Source organism: Tursiops truncatus, chromosome 6 (assembly GCF_011762595.2).
Source record: "Tursiops truncatus isolate mTurTru1 chromosome 6, mTurTru1.mat.Y, whole genome shotgun sequence".
NCBI lineage: Eukaryota > Metazoa > Chordata > Mammalia > Artiodactyla > Delphinidae > Tursiops > Tursiops truncatus.
The window spans coordinates 65430989-65456397 of NC_047039.1; the positions used below are offsets into that span (position 1 = coordinate 65430989).

The following is a 25409-nucleotide window of genomic DNA, read 5'->3' on the forward strand; positions in this document are numbered from 1 at the left end:
GAATGATTCCATATTCTGTCTACATTACCCCAGGACCTCCAACCAGGAAGCTGGTTCCACCAGTGATAACCAGTGGATTGCTTCTAACTGGTGATAACCAGTGGACTGGTTCCAACCAGTGACTGTGAAGATATGACTTGAAAGTACAAGGTGAAGTACAAAGGAGCAGAGAGTATCCCTGGAAAGGCTAATGTTGTAGCAGAGTTTACTTCACCGTTGCCACCTCTGATGGTCAGCCTAGTTCTGAAAGACCCAGCCTTGCAATGTGAATTAATACCATTCATGGGCTAGGAATGGTTTAAGGAAAGTAACCCAGTTCTGAACCCCTGTACAAAGTTTGTCCAATAAGTGAATGACGAAGTGAATGAGGTCAGTCTTCAACCTTTGAATTAACTGTAAAATGATGCCAGAGCTCAATATTTACTGAGGATTAGAAGATTCAACCTAGTCCCTCAGTGGTTCCATAGATAAGCCATCCAAAGATACAGATATCTATCCTTCTGTATTAAAAAAGAAAAAGTAATTGGTGTTCAAACAGCAAAACGACGGGGATATGTCAGAGGGCATGGGAGCCAACGCAAAGAATTCTCAACGGGTGAAACTGGAACAAGTCGAGCAATAAAATAACATAGTATTGAATTATAAACCAAAGAATAAATAAATATACAAGTCCATGCTGATATTGCTGTGTGATTGAATAAATAAATAAATGGGGGAGAAGAAACAAATCTCCCATCAGAAGAATTCCAAATAATTATGTAGCTTCCCTGCCCTCAAAGAGGTGGAGCCTAACTCCCCATCCCTTAAGTGTGAGCTCTACCTAGCAGCTTGCTTCCAAAGAACACAGTATGGAAAGGGAGGTAGGGGTAACTTTACAGTGAAGCAACCTGGTAAACACCACCTTGGCCAGGTAATCAAGGTTAACATCATCAGGGATCAGTCATGTTAATACTTTACACCCTTGATATGATATGATGAGAATGGTACTTTACCTCTGTGATCTTCCTCCCAAAAGCCTATCATTACTGTCTAACCATGAGAAAGACATCCGCCAAACCCAAATCCTGGGACATTCTACAAGACACCTAATAAGTACTCCTCAAAACTGTCAAGGTCTTCAAAAACAGGGAAAGTTTAAGAAACCGTCACAGTCTATAAGCTTATAGCCCAAGGAGATATGATGACTAAATGTAATGTGATATCCTGATGGGGCCCTGGAACAGAAAAAGAGCATTAAGGAAAACTTACAAAATCTAAATAGAGTATGGTATTTAGTTTTTTGTTGTTTTTTTTTAAGTGGTTGGTGTTTCTTCCCGCAAAGTGACATCACCAAAACCTACACGACAATCATTCATTATAACAGCATTTCTTATAATGTGAGTGTTGGGGATCACGTTTTAAAACTACCTGTGAGGCTTTACTTGAAATGCGGTGTACTCGGTATACGTGTTGTACACACAAGGACACAGGTAATCTGTTGAATGGTGTAGGTCTTTTTGCAGCCACACTTAACTGTGATTAACGTTTTATGCAGATTATATTTTAACCTGCCTTGGAACCTCGACCCATGTAAGGCTGGTATGGATACCTTTGGCTTTTATAGCTCAAATTTCCCAGTTTCCAGAATTTGGGGTTGGGTCAAAGAAATTTTCCATGCGTTTGTGTCCGGGGTAAGGAAAAGTTTCTTGCTTATATTTAACTGCCCATAGTTGACATACAGACAGCCGTAATTTCTCTATGTCCCAAATATAGGAAACCAGGCTGTGTCTCTCCTGAGGGAAAGGTACATGTAGTCAGACCATGTTCCATTCACTGCAGGCTTAGGAAACTTTACCCAGAGATTGTTGCCTTGGCAACACGTGTCATCGTCATCACTCTAAGGCACTCCTTTTACATCAACTCCAGCCTTTTCCACTGTCGAGGAGACAAAAATCAAAGCAAGAAAGGCGTATGATTTCTTTGATACTGGTTCTGTGCACACTATTGGCTTTTATATCTTGATACCGTTCCTCAAAAACAATCAGCCCATCTCTTCCTGAGAAAACGTTAATATTTTCTGTGAACTCATATGCTGTTTGCATTGATTTTGTTTTCATGACTGTCCCTGGATAAACGTGTGGAAGTTGGTCCAAATTTCAGATGAGTCAAATGCAGTGTAGAAATAAACTACTTCCTCACATATTGTAGCTGGTCTTTTTCATAGGGACCTGTATGCCACTTAATAAATTACCTCTCTCCTGTGAGATTATGTAGTTCCTTGATGCCCCAATTGAAGAATTTTCTGTCAGCATCCTTATTTAGGGTGACAGTAGTGGGTAAAATACATTGCTTTAGGAGAATAGAACGCCACAGGGCTGTGTTCTCAAATATTACGGCACATGTAACAATTCCGGAAATAATAATCAGATAGGGTTCTTTGCTTGCAAGCAAGAGAAGCTGACATTGCAACAGGAATAAAAGCTGGCATTACACTGGGAAAATAGCAGTTAGTTCACATAATGTAAAGAAAAGGCTAAACTGTCAAGTCAAGGGAAGAATATGAAATGTGACAGGGGATTCATTCATTCATTGAGCAATATTTACTGAGCGTCTACAATGTCCCAGGCACTGTGTCCACGGTGAGGATATAGCAGGGAATCTGTGATGCTCTTGCTTCCACTGAGCTTGCTTTCTGAGGATGTCAGACCCACAGACAGCTTCACATTTGCCTGCTGCTGGTGTTATTACTGAGCTCCTATAGTTTTCATCCATCATTCATCCAAGATTCAGATCCCTTAGAGTGTCCAATGAGCATAGGTTAGTCAAAGACACCCTCACGGGGTGAGGTGCTGTCATGTACATTCCCCACAGGACCACATGGAATGAGGGAAGGCTAGTTCTCCAAAGGCTGAGTGGGCTGCCCTTACCAGCAGAGGAAAGGAGTGCTGGGTGGGCAAAAAGAGAAATCCACTCTAATTTAATACTACTACTGTGAAGAAAGCAATGAGCAGGCTCAGATGTGGCTTAGAATCCTGGCTAAGGCCACTTATAACTAAATAAGTATAACCTTGTGTATGTTTTCATAACCTCTCTAAAGGTCCCTTTTTTTATCTGTATCAAAATAATCCCTACCTCATAGAATTGTGTTTTTTGTTGCTATTTTTCTCGGATGCCCTCTCAAGGCCCTTCACAATCACTACCCACTTCCTCCTTCCCAAACCTCGCCACCCGCCTGACTTCTAATGCTGTTTGTTAGTTTTGCCTGATTTGGGACATTATATAAATAGAATCATACCATGTACTCTTTTGTATCCAGCTTCTTTGCTCCATATTATTATGTTTGTGGGTTTCATCCATGTTGTTTGGTGTGGCTATATTTATTAATTTTCATTGCTGAATAGTATCCATTGTATACCAATATTTGTTTATTGATAATGGACATTTGTGTTGATTCTGGTTTAGGGCTACTATATAAAGCTCCTAAGGATATTCTCCTACATGACTTTTGGTATCACATGCATGCATTTTTAGGGGGTGTATACCTAGGATTGGAATTGCTGGGTCGATAAGTATGCTTTTCTTCAAATCGTTTTCACCGTACACTGCCCCCAGCAACGTATAGCAGTTTTAGTTGCATCACAACCTTGCCAGTGCTTGGCATTATCATAGAATCATTTTGATGTTTAAATCTGGATCACATTTAATAGCCAGTTGAGAGCTTGTTGTGACAGTTGCTTAATAAAGTTGTATATTTCCCATGCTTTTCTAACAAATAATATTTCAGTACATTCTGCAGGTAAGGTTTTCATCTTAGCACGGAAGTCCTTACTGGGTTGGATAATGTGTTAGACAGTCCTTACTGGATTGGACCCTTTTTTGCATGTGTTGATGGTAAAGCTTTGTTTGGTAAAGTGTCACATTCACTTCAAAATGGGCATTCTGCCCCAGCTCCCAACTGTGTCTCATGAACGATGTTATTGGTGAAACTGCCAGGCACTGAATCTCTCTAAGCTGTTCACTGCTCTCTTCCCTGTTCAAAACCAAGACAGGCATCAGTCTTGCCTGGGTCGTGCTGGGGTTTTAATCTGCAGTGGCAGGTAGGGTAAGGGAGATCATACACTTACTAGCCTGCCAAACCTGGGTCTTCGGGCACAGTACTTAGCTTCTCAGGACCTCCTTTGCTTCAGGTATGAAACTGTGTTGATAACACCCACTTTGATAGGTTGGTAACATTGTAAATGAGATAATATATAGAAAGGGCCAGGTTCAGTGTCTCGATAAGGGGCAACTATTACTATTCTTAGGGGCGGTGGTTTTTGTGGTTGTTTAATCTCAGGCACGATATGCTTAAAAGTGCAGAATTTTTTAATTGGACAGTGTTGAAAAAGACCACAGACTCAGCATTTTAAAGTAAGACTTAGCCATTTGAAGAACTACACTGCCAGAGGTAGAAGAAGAATACTCACCAGCCAAGGGGCCGGGACCACCACACCCTGTCTTCCTAACATATCAACATTATAAGATATCTTTTGTACCTGGGCATATCCTACACCTCCCACAACAGCCCCTTCCGGGAATTGCTTTATGATCTACTAGAAAAGAGAGCCTTGTTCTCACAAGTAAACAAGCTTCAATAGGGAAAACTGAGAATACACATTTGAAAGAAGGTCAAGTGTACATTTGGAAACTAGAGGAATCACAGTGTGTGTTCACGAGAACAAGAGGCGTGTGACATTGAAAATCTGTAAGAGGGTCTTAACGGTTGTTCAAGGGAGTTGCATGGAGGATATATTTGTTGCGTTTTAATTTTTAATTCTATCATGGGACATGAAATGCTTTTGATTGTGGAGGTTGATTTCCTCATTTAAAGAAACTGGCCATTTTTTAGCCCAACACTTTTACTTTAAAAATTAGGAAACTAGGGACTTCCCTGGTGAGCAGTGGTTAAGAATCCGCCTGCCGGGCTTCCCTGGTGGCGCAGTGGTTGAGAGTCTGCCTGCCGATGCAGGGGACACGGGTTTGTGGCCCGGTCCGGGTAGATCCCGCATGTCGCGGAGCGTCTGGGCCCGTGAGCCATGGCCGCTGAGCCTGCGCGTCCGGAGCCTGTGCTCCGCAACGGGAGAGGCCACAACAGTGAGAGGCCCACGTACCGCCAAAACAAAACAAAAAAAAACAAAAAATCCGCCTGCCAATGCGGAGTCGATCCCTGGTCCAGGAAGATCCCACATGCCACGGACCAACTAAGCCCGTGCGCCACAACTACTGAGCCTGCGCTCTAGAGCCCATGAGCCAGAACTACTGAAGCCCGTGCACCTAGAGCCCGTGCTCCGCAACAAGAGAAGCCACCGCAATGAGAAGCCCGTGCACCACAGAGAAGAATAGCCCCCGCTTGCCACAACTAGAGAAAGCCTGCACGCAGCAACGAAGTCCCCATGCAGCCAAAAATAAATAAATAAATATTTTTTAGAAAATAAATAAAAATAAAAATTAGGAAACTAAGGTAAATAGAGGTGACATTACTTATTCAGCATCACTCAGCGCACAAGATAGGTAGTAGCAGAATCAAGAGCAGAATCTAGGTCCTTCAACTCTGAATCCAGTGACCTTTCCACTGATCCTTTCTTAAATATTATGAGGGTTGAGGCTGACTTTCCAAAACCATTGCCCGGTGAAGTCTAAATTTATTTAAAGGAGCATTTGTTTTCCCTGAAATTGTTTTTCACTGAAACTCTGTTCCATCTAGAATTATAGCCGGGGTTAATTATAGGTTGTCAAGACCAGATACTGTGTCAAGTCTTTTAGATGCTTATTCATTATGTACTTGGAACAGGACTGGCCTACGCTTTCACGATTACCGCTGGTGTTTGGTTGTTCCTGGCAATTAGTAGGAAATTGTCCTACACAGGCAGTATTGCATCAAGGGGATCATCTGAGATCATCTTTCCTGCAATGTGAAGAAAAGCGTTGGTTAAACAAAGTAGGTCATTAATACCAAGATAGATGAACTTTTGTTCATCCAAATGTTGTAGATTTTATTCCCTAAATATATATTATCTTCCCTACAAGAAGGTATACACTCTTTTCTAGCTCTCAGTTTGTAGAACTAAAAGGAGTGGGCTCTCACTCTTCAAAGTTGAAATGTTCATGCAATTGTATTTTTAATGTCTGTTGATTAAGAAATTACATATGGATGTATAGATTTGATTATTCTGAAATCCCACCAGGCTCTATTGTTCACTGACTGGTAACATTTTTTTTTAACATCTTTTTTGGAATATAATTGCTTTACAATGTTGTGTTAGTTTCTGCTGTATAACAAAGTGAATCAGATATATGTATACATATATCCCCATATCCCCTCCCTCTTCTGTCTCCCTCCCACCCTCCCTATCCCACCCCTCTATGTGGTCACAAAGCATGACTGGTAACATTTTGCCAGCAGCCATAGTGATTCCGGTGGAAGCAGCAACTCCAATAGATTGTGTCCAAAATGTCTCCTAAGGTTTTCCTTTAGCGTTTGTCCAGCTGTGTGCTGGAGCCCGCTCCTTCTGGCTCTTGAGAGTCAGCTGTGAAATTTTGCAAGCCAGTTGTTAAGCACAGCCATTATTAGAAATTAAATTACATAAACTAACAACTAAATGAGTTATATTTTTTAAAAGATAATACTCAAAAGTCATCCCTTCCTAATTACTTCACTATATACCTACTGTTATTTGCCCTTGAGGTTGTTTATGTACACTGGATCTGTATCATGGGAATGCTAGGTAGTCTTCTATGGTGCATTCCATTCCAGCTCCTCATTCAGCGACATCACGTTGTTAAACTGAAGCAGAAGTATTTATGCCACAGCAACTGTCAAGCGCTATAAGTCAGGGCTAGATTTATTGTTTTGTTAATCATCTCTTTTTAAACCTTCGAAGTGTGTCATATCTATAGCCATTGTATTGTCAATAGCATAACATACTGAGGAAGTAATTTTCCATTATTTGAAAACTGTTTTTCCACTCATCAGAAAAGTAGCTCATATCATTGACAAATGAGTGAAGTTCTGACGAGTGTCTTTATTTTATTTTTGTCTTATTAATGTAAAGGAAAATACCAACCAACATCATGTTAGAACTACACAGTCATCTACTGCAATCATAAGTTGGCTGTGGAGGCAGTTCTACCAAACTCAACAAAAGCATTCTATGACAATCAATTGGTTATATGGAATTGACAGTAAAGACTATTGCATGTTTTATTATTTTTTGTATATTGTGTGCTACACATTCTTTGCCAGTAAAATTTATAGTAAACATATATATACACAGACATTTTTTCCCAAAATTCTAGTTGTTAAACACTTCCCAGTACACCACTCCTTATATGCCACTGAAGTCCATAAAATGTCTATTATAATTATCTTCAGTGATAATATTAATAAGAGCTAAAATGTATTCAACACAAGTGACAGACTTTATAAGAGTTACCTCACTGAATCCTCACAAATGCTGTTATATTGCTAGAGGCAAGGGGCCAACGAGGAGGTAAATTCAGGCACCTCCAGCTTTAGTGGAGAAGAGGATGTTTCAAGGGCAAGAAGCATGGGAGACACTTGCATATAAATTACTCACGTCAGCCTTGTGTTAAACAAGGAAAATTATAGATAAAGAACAGTCTCAGAGAGATGGAGTAACTGCCTAAGTGGCAGCTAAGTAACACTGGTTAGAAGGGGAAACCACGAGGGGAGAACCAAAGCTTTCAGGTGCCTCTTCCTAAATCAACTCACGTGTCATGTAACTATGTCATCTAAGGAAATGCTGTGGAGGCCTCTGAATGGTAAATACTTTGAGAACATTTTTATTAATAGCCATTGAGAAATTTCACATTAATAGGATGTAGACATGCATATGAAAGATAGGCATTATCCAAAATTAATAGCCTAAATCAAACTCCAAAAATGGATAATTTAGACTTCTCCAGAGTAGGTAGAATAAATGGGAAAGGGTATAATTTCAGTGACAACTTTTAAACATTAATATTTGTATTTACAGATTGCTAAGCACATTTACACATATCAAAGAGTCAGGTATGTGAACAGTGTAAAATAATGGGTAGCCTTTTTTATGGTGTTTTACAAAGTGCCTAATCATTTATTAGATGACTTATGTGTTTCTTCTGGAAGGTAGGATTTCTTGAGCGTGACACCTGGTAAATGGCTACATATCTGACCCCAGTAAAGTCAATGGTATTCAGAGCTCCTGAACACCAGCCAGGTCCAGCCTACAGAACTGGACGCCAACCCTTGCAGGCACTCTCAACAGCAGCTGCAGAGCAGAGCCAGCATTGAACCTCGAAGGCATGGGCGAGGCCCTTCAGCAGTGACCAACATCTTCCTCATGCTTTGCCAGGCTCCCCAGGACGGGCCGTTCTGGTCCTTAGTCATTCGTAGACGCATACCACACCATGTCTGGACTGCATGTCCCACTGCCTTACCATTCTGTTAAGCCAGTATTTCTTTTTTCTTTTTAGGTTTTAGTGTTTATTTATGACAACCTGATATATTAACTTGAATGCCTATAACCATTTCTCTAAAATACTAGTTTCCCAAAAATTACCTAGGAAATAATACATATGCAAAGTTTTATCGTGCTGAATATATTTGGAACTTATTATATTTCCTGTTCTTATTTTGCATAGGTTATTACAAACTGTTCTCCCCCAGAACTCTTATTTTTACAGTATATACTTTTAATAAAAATGGCATATGTTTAAGGTGTAAAACATGATGAGTTGCTATACATAGTGAAATGGTTACTGTAGTCAAGCTGATTAATATATCCATCTCCTCGCATAGTTACTTTTTTTTTTTTTTTGAGACTAGGAATTGGTTTTATTTACTCGAAGTTAGCTTGTTTCTTCACTAGATTATGGACTCTTAAAGGTAGGGACTGTGTTTTGTGTCTGTTTTAGTTGGTTTTGTTTTGTTTTGTTTGTTTTTAAGATCTACTCTGTCTGCATCTTTCAGACATACAATACAGTATTGTTAACTACAGTCACCATGCTGTCCATTCCATCCCCAGGACTTATTTTATCTTATAACTGGAAGTGTGTGTGTGTGTGTGTGTGTGTGTGCGTGTGTGTGTGTGTGGTGAGAGCACCTGAAATCTCCTCATGTAAATGAGATCATGCAGTATTTTTCTTCCTGTGTCTATAAGGCAGTATTTCTTAAACTACAGGTTCTAGAACCACCTGCTTCAGAAACAGCAAGTGGGTAAAAATTCAGCTTCCTGAGCCTGTGAATTCTAATGCATGGTTGTACGAGAACCACTATTGAAGCTAATGGGGTGTCCTGACTGTTGATTCTAAAGCACCTAGTTTTATTCCTTAACTTAAAAGAAGGGTTTTGGTGTATAAAAGGACCACTGCGAGAGACAATTAAAGCTGAGCCATGATTGGGAAGCCAGAACAATTCCCAATTCTTCTCAGAGATGCCAATACTCTATTCCCACCCATCTCAGCCAGCCACCTCCCATCCTTGGCAAACTAGGGCTCTGTGCGATTTCTCTCTACTTAAGCTCCTTCTGTTCCTAATGACTCCAGACAGGGTGTTGACCTGTCCAGCAGAGACCAGTAGTTTCTGTGACATTTTCCAATTATTCCAGTCAGAGCTTATAATGAGTTTGGCATTGGCCCGGCCACATGTGAGAAACCTTCATGTCATTATGCACCTCTTTGAAGCTAGCAGGCCCACTAAAAATCAATTCTGCTAATGGTTTTCTGATAGCCCTGAACAGTGATAATTACAGTGTACATGTGTGAGAGCAAAGCTGCCTTGTAGTCTGTTCTCGTATTATTTTTTTCCAGCAGCTTCTGCAGACTTGATAGTAATTTGGATTTTGAGTAAATGATGCCACTTATGTGCTGAGGTGGTCGTTTCCACCCAGTGCATGTTTAGGACATTGACATGAGGAGGACCTGAGTGGAGTCCGAAAGCTAAGGCACAAACACTATCTGGATATTCCTGGTAGGCTCAACAAATGTTTGGGAGATTTTCCTGGAGTGCCTTACTTTTTAAAAACAGGAAATGTAGTGTTTAGCAAAGAAAAGGAATAGTACGTTTTTCAGGTACCCAAATTATAAATTCCTGAAGGTTAAGTTTCCTGATGTTATGGGCTAAGGAAAGGAAGGGAAAGTTAGTGAGCCCCAGCCCACTGGCCAAGGCAGGGTTTTCCTTTAAGCATTTATACCACCTGTACTAGTTTGCTGGGGTGGCCGTAACAAAGTACCGCACGCCGGGTGGCTTGTCTCGCTGTTCAGGAGGCCAGGAGTCTGAGAGGTTGACAGCGCTGCTTCCTTCTGAGGACTGTGGGGATGAATCTGTTTCATGCTTGTCACCTGGCTTCTGGTGATTTCCTGGCAATCTTTGGCATTCCTTGGCGTACAGAGGCATCACCTGGTCTCTGCCTTTATCGTGACATGGCATTCTCCCTGTGTGCATGTCTGTGTTCGAATGTCCCCTTTTTATAACAACACCAGTCATATTGCAGTAGGGCCCACCCTACTCCAGTATGACCTCATCTTAACTAATTACATCTGCAATGACCCTATTCCCAAATAAGGTCACATTCTGAGGTACTGAGGGCTAAGTTGTCAACATACAACTTTTAAGGGGATACAATTTAACCTATAGCACCATCTCTCTGAATAAGGATTTCTTTTTCTGGAATCTTTTTCCCCAGTCCTGCTAGGAAGTAAGTGTAAAGAGATTGCAGAGTATCTGACTACAAACCACCATCCGTGGGAGTCATGTCATTGAGGTACAGTGTAGGGGGTAAGGGTGCTGTGGTTCGGAATTATTTGTTCACTTTATCTTAAACCCTAATTGGTTCCATTGGCTTACACAGCACGGGCATTTCCATTTCAGCATACTGTATTCCTGATAGGCTGCTCTGACCTCAGACTTGGTTTTCTGGGGAAGTTGAAAGAGGGCCAACTAGGCTAAGGATCAAAGCTTTTGAAAGCTGGAAGGACCTTTCCGAGTTCAAAGCCCTGATTTTTACAAAGGAGGAAACCGGGGCTCAGGGCAGTTAAACGGCTTACCCAAATACAGCACCCACCACACTTAGTGCCAAGTTAGTACCAGAAGTCAGCTACCCTGCCTCTTGTTCTAGCTATTCTTCCACATACCATGGAGGCCATGGGTCCCCTGTGATTTAAAAGGTCCCAGTTCCTGTTGCCTTTGTGGTGCTTTTCTCTAGCTAGAGTACTGTTTTCAGTGCGTGCCACACTTATCTGAGGGTGTTTGCATGTTTATATTTGATAATAATGACATATATATAGTCATTTTCCTCTTTTTAACATCTATCATCTCACCAACTTTTTTGAAAGCTCCTTAAGCCAGTGACTCAGCCATGTGAGAACTGTTTACCAACTTATTTTTCACTTTCAGCACAGTACCTGGATGAAGTAGGCACTCATTTGAATGGATGACTTATAGTTTTGTGAGTAGAAAAGCAGATACTGTTTTTTCATGCAGACAGTTCATTGTTGAAATATAATTTGTATACAGTAAAATGCACAAATTTTAAGCGTATAGTTTCATAAATTTTGACAAAAATGTGTACACTCCATTAACCATCACCCAGATCGAGATAAAGAATATTCCCATCATACCAGAAGTTCCCTTCTGTGCCTTCCTAGTCATGACCCCCCGAGGTCAAGGAGACATTCCCCTTTGTTTTCTCCTGGAAGCTGAATAGTTTTAGCTTTCACATTTTGTCTGTGATCCATCTCAAATTAATTTTTGTGTATGGGGGCATCAGAGTTCCTCTTGCTGTTCTCTAATATCTATTCCTGCCTGTCTTAAGTCAGATAATCAAGACTTATTTATAGTAATAGATTTGTCATTTGGAAACAGATTTATATATGTCCTTTTTTCTTTTATATGATTAAACCATTGTTGCTGGGGATATCTTAGGAACGTAGCAAAGGGTGAATTTTTTGCAGTGGTTGGACACTTGAGGGAATATGTGTGGCATTGCTCCAGAGTCAGGCCTGGGTTCAAATCCAGTGCCACCATTTATTAACTGTGGTTAGATACGTTAGCCTTAAAACTCACATGTACAAAATAAATAGGAAGAGACCCAACCTAACAGGGCGATCTTTATTGTTTTAATCTTTATTGGAGCATAGTTGATTTACAGTGTGGGGTTAGTTTCAGGTGCACAGCAAAGTGAATCAGTTATACATACACATATATCCACTCTTTTTTTATTTTAGATTCTTTTCCCATATAGACCATTACAGAGTACTGAGTAGAGTTCCCTGTGCTGTACAGTAGGTTCTTATTAGTTATCTATTTTATATATAGTACTGTGTATATGTCAATCCCAGTCTCCCAATTTATCCCTCCCCCAACCTTATCCCCCTGGTAACCATAAGTTTGTTTTCTACATCCAAGACTCTACTTCTGTTCTGTAAATGAGTTTATTTGTACCTTTTTTTTTTTTAGATTCCACATATAAGTGATATCATATTGACATTTGTCTTTCTCTGTCTGCCTTACCTCACTCAGTATTACAATCCATCCATGTTGCTGCAAATGGCATTATTTTGTTCTTTTTTATGGCTAATATTCCATTGTATATATGTAGCACATCTTCTTTATCCATTCCTCTCTTGATGGACATTTAAGTTGCTTCCATGTCCTGGCTATTGTAAATAGTGATGCAATGAAAACTGGGGTGCCTGTATCTTTTCAAAGTACAGTTTTCTCCAGGTATATGCCCAGTAGTGGGATTGCTGGGTCGTATGATAGTTCTAGTTTTAGTTTTTTAAGGAACCTCCATACTGTTCTCCATAGTGGCTGTCCCAATATACATTCCCACCAACAGTGTAGAAGGGTTCCCTTTTCTCTACACCCTCTCCAGCATTTATTGTTTGTAGATTTTTTGATGATGGCCATAGTGACCGGTGTGAGGTGATACCTCTTTGTAGTTTTGATTTGCATTTCTCTAATGATTAGTGATATTGAGCGTCTTTTCATGTGCTTTTTTGGTCATCGTATCAGGAGGATCTTTGGTGATTAAATGAAATAATGTCTGTAATGCAATCATCACAGTATAAACATCACCGTCAATGAGGACTGCTAGCTTTATTTTTTTTCAATATCTTTATTGGAGTATAATTGCTTTACAATGGTGTGTTAGTTTCTGCTTTATAACAAAGTGAATCAGCTATACATACACATATATCCCCATATCTCCTCTCTCTTGCATCTCCCTCCCACCCTCCCTATCCCACCCCTCTAGGTGGTCACAAACCACCTAGCTGATCTCCCTGTGCTATGCGGCTGCTTCCCACTAGCTATCTATTTTATGTTTGGTAGTGTATATATGTCCATGCCACTCTCTCACTTTGTCACAGCTTACCCTTCCCCCTCCCCATATCCTCAAGTCCATTCTCTAGTAGGTCTGTGTCTTTATTCCCATCTTACCCCTAGGTTCTTCATGACTTTTTTTTTTTAACATCTTTATTGGAGTATAATTGCTTTACAATGGTGTGTTAGTTTCTGCTTTATAACAAAGTGAATCAGTTATACATATACATATGTCCCCATATCTCTTCCCTCTTGCGTCTCCCTGCCTCCCACCTTCCCTATCCCACCCCTCTAGGTGGTCACAAAGCACCAAGCTGATCTCCCTGTGCTATGCGGCTGCTTCCCACTAGCTATCTATTTTATATTTGGTAGTATATATGTCCATGCCGCTCTCTCACTTCGTCCCAAATGTGTGTGGGAGGATGTTGAAAAGAAAAATAAATCTCCTAGAGATATATGGTGAAAAAGTTCCCTGAACTTGGATGGGGGTTCCTTTTTGAAAGCATTCTCCCTCCAGCCACCACCCACACACGTACACACGTTTTCCTCAGACGGAGGGCCCTGACCTCCTTCCTCTGCTTGCTTCTGAAGCTGCTGGTCGCAGGAGCTCAGTTGCTGCCAGCTCTCTCAGCAGCTGTGGCTTCCGGTCCCCAGAACTAATAGACCTGGCAGCACACTGTTTGCCTCTCTCTTCGCCTGCCAGTTCAAAGTGCTACTCTTTGTGTTCTGTCTACAACAGTGTTTGTGCCTCAGGTGTCACTTACGCAGGGAGAGGCGAGGGTTAAACCCAAGTGTTAGACCCATAAGGCAGCCATTGCTCAATTCCAAAGAGAGAGCCTGCCGCTCTGCTTGCCTTTATTAGAAACAGGCAGCCTCCTTGTCTAAAAACAGCCAAAGTGGGAAAGCATGGAAGTGGCTGAAAAGGAGAGAAGACAGAAAGAAAGCATCAGATCCTTCTGAAAGGCTCCTGTCTGGCAGGGTAGGTGAGCGGTAAAGCATTCTGGATGCAGTGACCATAGCCAAGGGCTTCCCACTTCTCTGGGTCCATACTTGGTGGGAAGGGCGTGGGGGGGGGGGGGTCTTGCAGATGTGCCTGTACACTCAACCAAGGAGCTTGGCATGAAGGAGATGCTCATCCTGGCACAGGCATGAGACTCGCTGCAGGCCGACACTATCCCAGCTGCAAATAGGCACCCCGGTGCCAGGGCTTCAGAACTCCAGACCCTAGAGCAGCCTCCACCCCCAAGCCACCCCAGCCAGAGGTGAGCCTTTCCAAGAGGGGCATGTGGCCTTGCCTTGATCATCACATCAGAAGTGCCTGAGTCATGCTGGGGTGGGCCTGCCCATACGCAGAGTGTGTCTCTAGGACTGAACAAGTATTTGTAGCCTTTAAGTGAGACTAGGCTATACTTGTCGATTTTCTCTGCAAGTAGAGCTTTCCCGTCCACATTTGTTATCATCAGTCAGTGTTCCGGTAGCTAAACTTAGACTAGCAGAAAAAGAATTCTTTCCAAAGTGTTATGATAAATCTGTCTATGCCAGCAGACCTCCTCCAACAAACACCCCCTCCCCCCACCCCCAGGAAACAAGCAGCGTCCCGGAGGTAGAAGTCATAGTGATACTGCAGGTAGTTTATAAAGAAGAGCATTACCCTCTGTCTGCCTTTCTTTCACTTGCATGTTCTGGCTTGGTCCTCTCAATGGCCCTGGGAGGTGGGCTGGACGGGGACTGCCGTTCTCACTTTCAGAGGAGGAACCGGGACCTCAGGGTCATGACTTGCCCAGCGTTGTAACTAATAATCCGAGAAGCAGGGCTTGTCTTCAGGCCTCCACACTTAGTCCAGATGCTCCCTAGGTTTTACCCACATGGCATTCAGTCCATTTCTAAAGGGCAAAAACCTCCAACCATGAAGCAGACTAAAACGTGGTAGGAATTTGAGCAAAAGTTTAAAAAAAAAAAAACAAAAAACAGAGATTCCAGTTAACCTTGATGATGGGAACATTTTTCTTTGCATGGCCCAGCAATCATGATTTTGAATCCAGAGAGGGAAATGTAACCCTAACACACTGTTGGCCAGGCATTAACAACATTTACATAGTCATAATAATATTAAACTCTGTGTATTGATTTTCTAATTTTAGAATCAGTCCATGGACAAGCAGGAAAAAATGGTTACAGCTACAAGATAAGAATAAAGGGATATAAGTATGAATAGCCAAGACAAAGTAAAGATTTTTAAAGATCTTTTTAAAGTGTGTCTAATACAGAGTGAGAGAGGAAAGCAGGGACAAAGAGTAAATAATATGGGAAATTAAAGATACATGGTTTGTGGTTGATGGACTAGAAAAAGTTATTAAGTATATGATATACAGTTACACAATAAATAAAATATAAATAGCAAATTTTGGGAGGAAGTACGAAGTAGGGGTAGGCAAACATCCTTTATGTTGAATCAATAGATGCTGCCTTGGGTTGAGAATATATTTTATTCCCTGATTCATCAAAAGATATGAAGGGAACCATCAGAAGGGCTAAAAAGAGAAATGGTGAAAGGTGCCGCCTTTGGGGAGATGACTGGGGTGCAGGTGAGAGCAGGAGGTTGTTTATTTCATCATAAGTCATCTGTATTGTATGATACATTATGATGTTACTTTGACCAAAAAGAAATTAAGGCAGTGAGAGGATGACTTTCAAAAGACAGAAACTGTGCTTTTAAAAGACAAAAACCCTATGTTCTCTGAGCAAATGCCTTCAGGAGAATTAGCTATAAAACACTCACTAGGTCTGCAAACAGAAATCAGAGTGTTCCAGGCTACTAAATGACTGATGTCTGTTTTCAGCAGTCCAGCCAGGCTAATGCTCTCCAATGAAGCCAAACTAATGTTGCTGGTAACAGAAAGGAGCATTTTTGTAAATGACAGAGAAGCCTGCGTGGCGTCAGAGAACCATTAATGTCAGCTCCCAGAGGGAGCTAGGAGGACAATAAAATTTCCCCTCCTTGTACTGCTCTTACCTGTGACAAGTTTGTGATGTGTGCAGAGACCAGAGCACAGAGCAGCTGAAGAATATTGGCAGTTCCTCTGCTTTTACAAGGGAGGAACAGAACTAGATAGATTAACGGTTTCCTGAGCGCCTTGTTGCAAATTAGGTGCAATTAGCCCTCAGACAGTCTCAATTGAGGGAACTGTGGCAAAACTTGATGGTGCAGAACCCAGGCAGCCAGCCAGACTTTTAAACCCATTCACGTAAAATTGCTTCTAGACATGGATCTTCCCAAGCTGCAAGGCTGAGGAATGGCAGGCCCTCTGACTGGATCGCTGGGTTTGGAAGGCATTCTACCCAAGAGAGATGCTCTCACTTAAAAGTGACCCTTAAAATGGAATCTGGAAAACTCTCAGCCAGAGAAATTAGAAATTGATTCCAAATAGGCTTGTGCCCAGGAAATCAACAGTGAGTAAGAAAACAGGGCAATAGCAAGAATATTTCCCAGTGTCAGAACTGAAGAGAAATGAACATGAAATTGATCAGTGACATAAACATTTAAGTGAAAATCCCGTTTTAAAAAAATTTATTTATTTTTGGCTGCATTGGGTCTTCATTGCTGTGCGTGGGCTTTCTCTAGTTGAGGCGAGCAGGGGCTACTCTTCGTTGAGGTGCGCGGGCTTCTCATTGTGGTGGCTTCTCTTGGTGCGGAGCACGGGCTCTAGGCACACGGGCTTCAGTAGTTGTGGCACATGGGCTCAGTAGTTGTGGCTCGCGGGCTGTAGAGCACAGGCTCAGTAGTTGTGGCGCACCGGCTTAGTTGCTCCATGGCATGTGGGATCTTCCCGGACCAGAGATCGCACCCGTGTCCCCTGCATTGGCAGGCGGATTCTTAACCACTGCGCCACCAGGGAAGTCCCGAAAATCCCTTTTAGAACATATCTTACCTTTCTACTTGGGGCCTCTTCAAAGAAGGAGGAATTTGCTGTCGGCTAGGGATGCCTTTATTTAGGTTGGATGGTTTATTCTTACATTACCTCCCTACTCTTTTAATAATTGCTCTTCATTAATTTTTTAAGTAGCAATGACATACACATTCAAAGTGTAGTATAAAGGTTCTTAAAGCCCAGATAATACTTTATGTCCTTATGTGAATCATTTTCATGTATAACCTTTACTAACCTCTTTGCTAAAAATAACATAACGGAATGTTAAACTGAAATATTTTTGCTATCAGTTTCACCAGAGACCCAAAACAAAAGCAAGGTGTGAGACTGCAGGACATGCAAAGGAAGTGGTCAGAAACCGTTAGCTGACCACCACCTCCAGTCCCTAAAAGAAGTTAGAGAAGCCAAGAAGAGTTGGCAGTTTGAGTGTGATATTTGGAGAGAGCTGTCAGGGAGTGTGGGTGCCTGTCCCAGCCCAGGGAAAGGGGCTTCAGAGGGCTTGCTAGTGTGTCCCATGGAGTATAGGAGACCTGGATGTGTCCCCTAGTGTCTGACTCATGCCTGAGACCCCAAAATCTCCAATGGCAGAGCCCGGAAAGTATGCTGCTTGGAAATGGTCTATGCCACTCACTCACTTCTCTCCCTTCTGTGCTTTATTTTTCTCCTTGGTGCTTTTGACCAACATACTATGTGTTTTAGGTATTTTTCTCGTTATCTGTTCTCCTCAGTGCTATGTAAGTTCCATGGGGCAGAGATCTCTGTTTATTTTAATCTCTGCTGCATCCTGGCACCTAGAATACAATGTGCAACAATGGCTGTTTGTGTTGTACATTCGTTATCACTCATCACTCCAACAATCCTGCATGTTTGGTATTATTATTCTCATTTTACATGTGGGAAACTGGAGTTCAGAGGGGTTAAGAAACTCATCCAGTATCACACACACAGCTAAGAGGAAGAGCCAGAATTCAAAGCCAGTCATCTGATTCCAAAGTTCATGCTCTGCCTGGAATGCCTTATCTGCTCAGGTATCCGTTTCCCTAGGGTGTATTCTCATTCTTTCTTGGGCAGTAGGTAGGACCTAATCTAAGAGTTTTAGGGAAGTAAAATGCCAGTTCTGTACTCTGATCTCACTCAGTACATACTGAATAATGAAGATAACAAATATTTTTTAAAGATTAATCAATTGATTATATAGCTTTTGCTATTTTTTTTAACATCTTTATTGGAGTATAATTGCTTTACAATGGTGTGTTAGTTTCTGCTTTACAACAAAGTGAATCAGTTATACATATACATATATCCCCATATCTCTTCCCTCTTGCGTCTCCCTCCCTCCCACCCTCCCTATCCCACACCTCTAGGTGGTCACAAACCACCTAGCTGGTCTCCCTGCGCCATGCAGCTGCTTCCCACTCGCTATCCACCCTACGTTTGGTAGTGTATATATGTCCATGCCACTCTCTCACTTTGTCACAGCTTACCCTTCCCCCTTCTCATATCCTCAAGTCCGTTCTCTAGTAGGTCTGTGTCTTTATTCCCGTCCTAACCCTAGGCTCTTCATGACATTTTTTTTTTCTTAAATTCCATATATATGCGTTAGCATACAGTATTTGTTTTTCTCCTTCTGACTTACTTCACTCTGTATGACAGACTCCAGCTCCATCCACCTCACTACAAATAACTCAATTTTGTTTCTTTTTATGGCTGAGTAATATTCCATTGTATATAATGTCAGATTATTCTGAGTGCATTTAATGGGACTTTATAAATGCCTGATTATTTATATAGAGCTATATATTTATATGTCATTTTGTTTTAAGTATTAAAACATTGGAAGCTTAAATAGCTTTGTTGTTCTTGTGAACTATTAGATATTTATTATTTTTAATAATGAATATTAATTACTTTTTTAAACTGTGGTAAAATATACATAACTTAAAATTTACCATCTTAACCATTTTTAAGTGTCCAGTTCAACAGTGTTAAGTACATTCACATTGTTGTGCAACCAATCTCCAGAACCTTTTCATCTTGCAAAACTGAAACTCTGTACCCATTAAACAACTCCCCATTTCCTCCCTCCCCTCAGCCCCAGCAACCACCCTTCTACTTTCTTATCTCTGTGAATTGACTACTTACATGAGGAAGCAGGTGGAATGATACCACCTATAGGCTACTGTGAAAAATGCTGCTGTGAACATGGGTATAGTAGTTTTAGGGTTACCATAACAAAGTACCACAGACTGAGTGGCTTGAACAACAGAAATGTATTTTCTCACAGTTCTGGAGACTAGAGATCTGAGATCACTGTGTCAGCAAGGTTGGTTTACTCTGAGGCCTCTCTGCTTGACTTGTAGACGGCCGTCTGCTCCCGCTATCTTCACAGGGTCTTTTCTCTGTCTGTGTCCTAATCTCCTCCCCTTCTTATAAGGACACCAGTCATATTGGATTAGAGCCACCCCAATGATCTCACTTAACCTTAATCACCTCTTTAAAGAGCCGATGTCCAAATACAGACACATTCTGAAGTACTGGGGGTTAAGAGTTTCAAGATATAAATGGAGGGTTGGGGGAGGCACACATTCCAGCCCATAACACTGGGGGAACAGAAATGAGATTGCCGGCTCATATGGTAACTCTTTTAACTTTCTGAGAAAGATAGATATGTGGCTTATAAAGCATACTTTACCTGCTTACTTTTCCTCAAACCTTTCTGGCCATCATAACTCTTCTCAAACAGAAGATCTCCACAGCTCATATCAAGCTCACAACAGTCCTGCATGTTTGGTATTATTATTCTCATTTATCCTCAGATCCTGCATTTGTTTATTATTATTCTCAAATCTTTATTAGCATTCTCAAATGGTTATTATTCTCAAATCATATCAAAATGCATTTGTTTTTGCTGGTTTATATGATGATTTTCAAGCTCCTAGGTACATTGGCCTCAGCTCCCTCAACTTCTGCAGTGGCAAATTTCTAAAATTTCATCACAGATGACCATAGAAAAAGTGTTTAATTGGAAAACAAAGTTTATATCCCAGCTCTATTCAACTGCAGTGTGACCTTGGGCGAATTACTGTGCCTCCTCGGGCCTTAGTCCCCTCATCAGCGGAGTAGGGATGTTGGGCTGACACATACACAGAGGGGCCAGGCAGGGGTGATGCAGATGGGTAGAACAGGCCAGGTGTGACGCCGAAGAGAGCAGTGGGGACCCTGGGGAACCAGAAAGGACATGCCGCAACCTCATCGCTACTCAGAAATGTGGGCTCAGAGTTGCCTGCTCTTCTCGTTTCTCATAAGAAGCTGTGGAAAACTGGGTTTGGTAGGAATTTCCTGTTTCTTAATTTAGCAATCATTCAAATTTAAAAAAATCTCCTTGGGCCCAAAACACACTTCTCCCAGCCAGACTGGGTCTGTGGGCCAGCAATTTGCACCTTGTAGGCAAAGCATCCTCCAGGATAAAGGTCCCCTTACCTCTGCTCGTACTTCAGCAGCCCTGGCCCTGTGACACTGCAGATGGTCAGGCTTCCCCAGCCTGCACGCAGCATCTCTCCACCTCAGGCCTTGAAATCACAGAGCCCAACTCTCTCATGTCAGGTCAACTAGAATTTTTTTCTCTATTAGGAAAAAGAAGATGTTTTCTGAATGACCGGCAAATAAATCGGGGGGTTATTCAAAACAGATAATTCTAAAATGGATGTATTCCATCACATTTCTGATATTTCTAATACTATGTACTGAGAGATCAAGCTTAGAATCATGACCCTTGGTGGGAATATACGTTGGTGCAGCCACTATGGAGAGCAGTATGGAGGTTCTTTAAAAAGCTAAAAATAGAGTTATGTGGTACATATGATTCAGCAGTCCCTCTCCTGGGCATATATCCAGAAAAGACAAAAACTCAGTTCGAAAAGATGCATGCAGCAATGTTCATAGCAGCACTATTTACAATAGCCAGGACATGGAAGCAACCTAAATGTCCACTGACAGATGAATGGATAAAAAAGATGTGGTGTGTATATATGTGTATTATGTATGTATGTGTGTATGTATGTATACACACACACACAATGCAATATTGCTCAGCCATAAAAAGAATGAAATAATGCTATTTGCAGCAATATGGATGGACCTAGAGATTATCATACTAAATGAAGTCAGACAAAGACAAATATCATATGATATCGCTTATACGTGGAATCTAAAATATGACACAAATGAACTTATCTACCAAACAGAAACAGACTCATAGACATAGAGAACAGACTTGTGGTTGCCAAAGGGGAGCGGGGGAGGGAGAGGGATGGACTGGGAGTTTGGGGTTGGTAGATGCAAACTATTACATTTAGAATGGATAAACAACAAGGTCCTGATATATAGCACAGAGAATTATATTCAATATCCTGTGATAAAACATAATGGAAAAGAATATAAAAAAGAATGTGTATATGTGTATAACTGAGTCACTTTGCTGTACAGCAGAGATTGGTACAACATTGTAAAACAACTATTCTTCAATATAAAAAAAAGAATCATGACCCTTAGGTACCTCATGAAACTTTTTTAAAACTTTATTAATATATATTTCACATACTACAAAATTCACCCATTTACAGTATACAGTTTTGTGAGTTTAGTATATTCACAAAGTTGTGTAACTGTTACCAGAACCTAAATTTAGAATGTTTTCAATGCTTTAAAAAGAAACCCCACACCCAATAGTAGTCACTCCCTATTGCCCCCTCACCCCTGCCCCTGGCAGCCACTAACCTCCTTCTATCTTATAGATTTGCTTCTTCCGTACCTTTCACCTAAATGGAATCATACCACATGTGGTCCTTTACGACCAGCTTCTTTCACTTAACCGTGTTTTCACGATTCACACATGTTGTTGCGTATATCAGCGCTTTGTTATTTTTTGTTGCAAAATAATATTCCATTGTATGAATTATTTATCCATTCATCAGTTGGTGGACATTTGGATTATTTTCACATGTTGGCTATTATGAGTAATGCTGCTGTGAACATTCATGTTCAAGTTTTTGTGTAGGCATATATTTTCATTTTCCTTACGTATATACCAAGGAGTGGAGTTGTTGGGTCATATGGTTTTGAAGATACACAAAACTGTTTTCCAAAGTAGCTGCATCATTTTACGTGCCCATCAGCAACGTAAGAGGGCTCTCACTTCTTCACATCCACCCCAACACTTTATCATCTGTCTTTTTTATTATAGCCGGCCTAGTGGGTGCGAAGTGGTATCTCATTGTGGTTTTGATTTGCATCCCCCTAATGAGTAATGATGTTGAGCATCTTTCCATGGGTTTATTGGCCTTTTGTATATCTTTTTTGGAGAAATGTCTATTCACATCCTTTGCTCATTTTTAATTGGGTTATTTGCCTTTTTGGTTTTTTACTGCAAGTGTTCTTTATATAATCTGGATATAAGTTCCTATGAGCCTCACTTCTGTCCCCCAAATTTAAGGATGCTCAGAATATTCTGCTTACTAAGATAGGAATTATTCTAATACATGTGAGAAACAGTGTAAATAACAGGAGGTTTGTGGGTTTTTTTAAATATGCTTGTTTGATTTTATCAAATTTGGCCATATGCTACTAAGGAAATCTGGTATTTTTTTCTGTAATCATATTATATCTTAGCTAAAAGAATCGATAAATGTACCTATTAAACCCCAAAGAATACTCTAATTTTTTTTCTATTTTAATTTAGTCTTAACCATGCTAGTGGCTCACTCATCATCTCCAAAAATAAAACAAATATTAGATTGAAAAATAACTTGCAAAATGGATTTACTCTTAGGGAGGTGAACTCTGGATCACAAAAGGAAAAGAAAAAGAGAAGGATTACTTTTTGCTGTATTTTATGCTACATGTGGTGCTATTAAAAAATTAAATTTAAAAAGAAAAAGCACTTCTAGAATATTCTTGGTTATACCCTTAATCTTAGGATGGAAATCATTAAGAATCATAAGGAAAACCTTAGACAAAAAGAGGTAAACTTAGATTTGAATCTCATCAAATAAATTATATGTTTACAAAATAACCCAGAAGACAGTAGAGATTTTTTTAATTGTATCAAATGTGAACCATACATAATTTCCGACCACTTTGTTTCTTGCTTTGCTGTTTAAGTAGATAAAACATTCATCTCTCTCATAAGGCTTAACCAGGCTGAACTGTTCTCTACACACGGGATTAGCGAGTGGCATCTTAGCAGTTAAAAGGCAAAAGCCAATTAAAACCCATCACTGCATCCTTGCTCTTGATCCAGAAAATAACCTGAGCAATGTTCATTACCACACAGTGCCTCTCCAAACAGCATCCCTTGAAACCTGATGGTTTACTTAACCCAAGAGATCTGTGAAGGTTTACAATATAAAGTCATCAGCTCAATGGAAAAAGGCCACATTCACCCTCTGCTCTTTAAAATCAATCAAAACAGACTCTGTTTCCCACATCGTATAACCCATCTTGGGTTTTTGAAAAGCAAGAGGACTTTTTACCTGTGTCCAGAATTTAAAGAGAAAATATGTCAAGCCAAGGTGAAGTGGCTTTCATCTCTGAATGTCCACATTCTCAAATATCACCAAATGGAAGACCTATGGGAGATCCCCCCTTCTCATTCCTCTTACTACTAGTCTGGATTCTTACAATTTTGCATTATATGTTATATAAATGAACCTGATTTAATAAGATCCACACAATTCTTTTGACGATTTTTTTTAATATTGAAAACCTCAGAATTTCTATTTCATGTATCTTCAGTTAATAGGTAAACATGTACACAAGTAGAATTATGTGTAGTCCCCAGACTAGGGGAGGGCAATAGTCCTCAGTAGTCGCCTGTCCAGCTGGGAAGCTCAGACAGAAAGCCCAGAGGATGACTTAGATGGAGAGTTTTCAATGGGGTGAGCTCAGAGCTCAGCCCGAAGGGGTGGCAGCCCTGGTGATGGGGAGTGAGCGAGGAGGCCAGTCTTCTGCACTCGGGCTCTCAGCCCTAGTGCCCGCTGCCAGGTTTGTCCCATGTGGCCAACAGCCAGCCCCCTAGCCCACCTCTTCTAATATCAACGTCACACTCTTCCACCATTGCTTGTAGATATTTTGTTCCTGCAAAGCCATCACGTGGAAATTTCCACAGGTTAAAAACATAACTAATTTTTATTTCAGTGGGGGAAAGATTGTACATTCCTTCCGTCCTTCCTTCCTTCAATCCTACAAGCCCAGGAGGTTGGGCTTTCACCAGCCCCCCATGCTCCTTTGAGAACCATGGATGTAATTGAACCTTTCATGCCAAAAAGAAAAAAAACAATAGAAATCATCACTGCTAATGAGGCACAAGGTTATCTTCTATAAACTAGCAAAGCATCAGTACTGTTGAGAGAAGAATTTAAACAGTGAGAGCTAACTGTTCAGAGTCAGAGATGATTGGTGGGCCTCTAAATTCCCAGCAGTCCACGCTCACAAGGCGTGGAGCCCACAGATCACCTCTCAGAAGTGTGAAGTGTCTCACGCGCTGAAGTAGACAGAGAAAAGGCACTGGCAGTAAAGCCAGATCCTTGAAACTCAAGTGAGCATCTCTCTAGGTATAACCATATTTCCTTCAAATGCCCTAAATTTGTTTTCTTGCCCCAAAGCTTTCCCACCTCAGCCACCACTTTGGAGAAGTCCTTTGATTTTTTTCTGAAGGTCACATGCTCATCATTCTTCTTTATTTTTCCAGTAAAGGGTTACCTTCCAGTTCAACCTTTACCTTGGAAGAGGGGACCATCTACTTGGCTTCTGAGCCAAATGCCCTGGAAATGCAGGATGATAATGCCTCCGTGCTTGATGTCTATTTAGTAAGTAATTTCTGGTTTCTTCCCCTTCCCCTCCTGGTTTACAAATGGGCCTGGGCCATGGCTCACACAAGAACAAGTTCTGTGAGATCAGACATGCTTGGGTTTTAAAAGAAATAATAGCACCCTGTCACTTCTCCAAATGGTGTGTCTTTTCACAAGCCATGTCGTCCCACAGTTCCTGTAGAACAGCACACAAAAGAGTATCTAGCATAAAATCCTAAATCACTGTATGTGATGAGAACAAATCCCCTACTGGTGAAGCCAAGTGGGGCG

General features: G+C 41.0%; 1 protein-coding gene across 8 annotated transcripts in view; it reads left to right on the plus strand.

Annotated features, from left to right (window-relative positions):
- Positions 1 to 25409, plus strand: part of PIP5K1B (phosphatidylinositol-4-phosphate 5-kinase type 1 beta) — a 330062-nt gene that overhangs the window by 281331 nt on the left and 23322 nt on the right. For 7 of the 8 annotated variants that reach the window (XM_073806189.1, XM_019934736.3, XM_033858147.2 and 4 more), the window contains one exon: positions 25019 to 25136. The exons of the other annotated variant lie outside the window; for it this stretch is intronic. In XM_073806189.1, coding sequence (XP_073662290.1) covers positions 25019 to 25136 — 118 coding nt within the window. The remainder of the gene's footprint in view (positions 1 to 25018; positions 25137 to 25409) is intronic. 8 annotated transcript variants of the gene reach the window in all.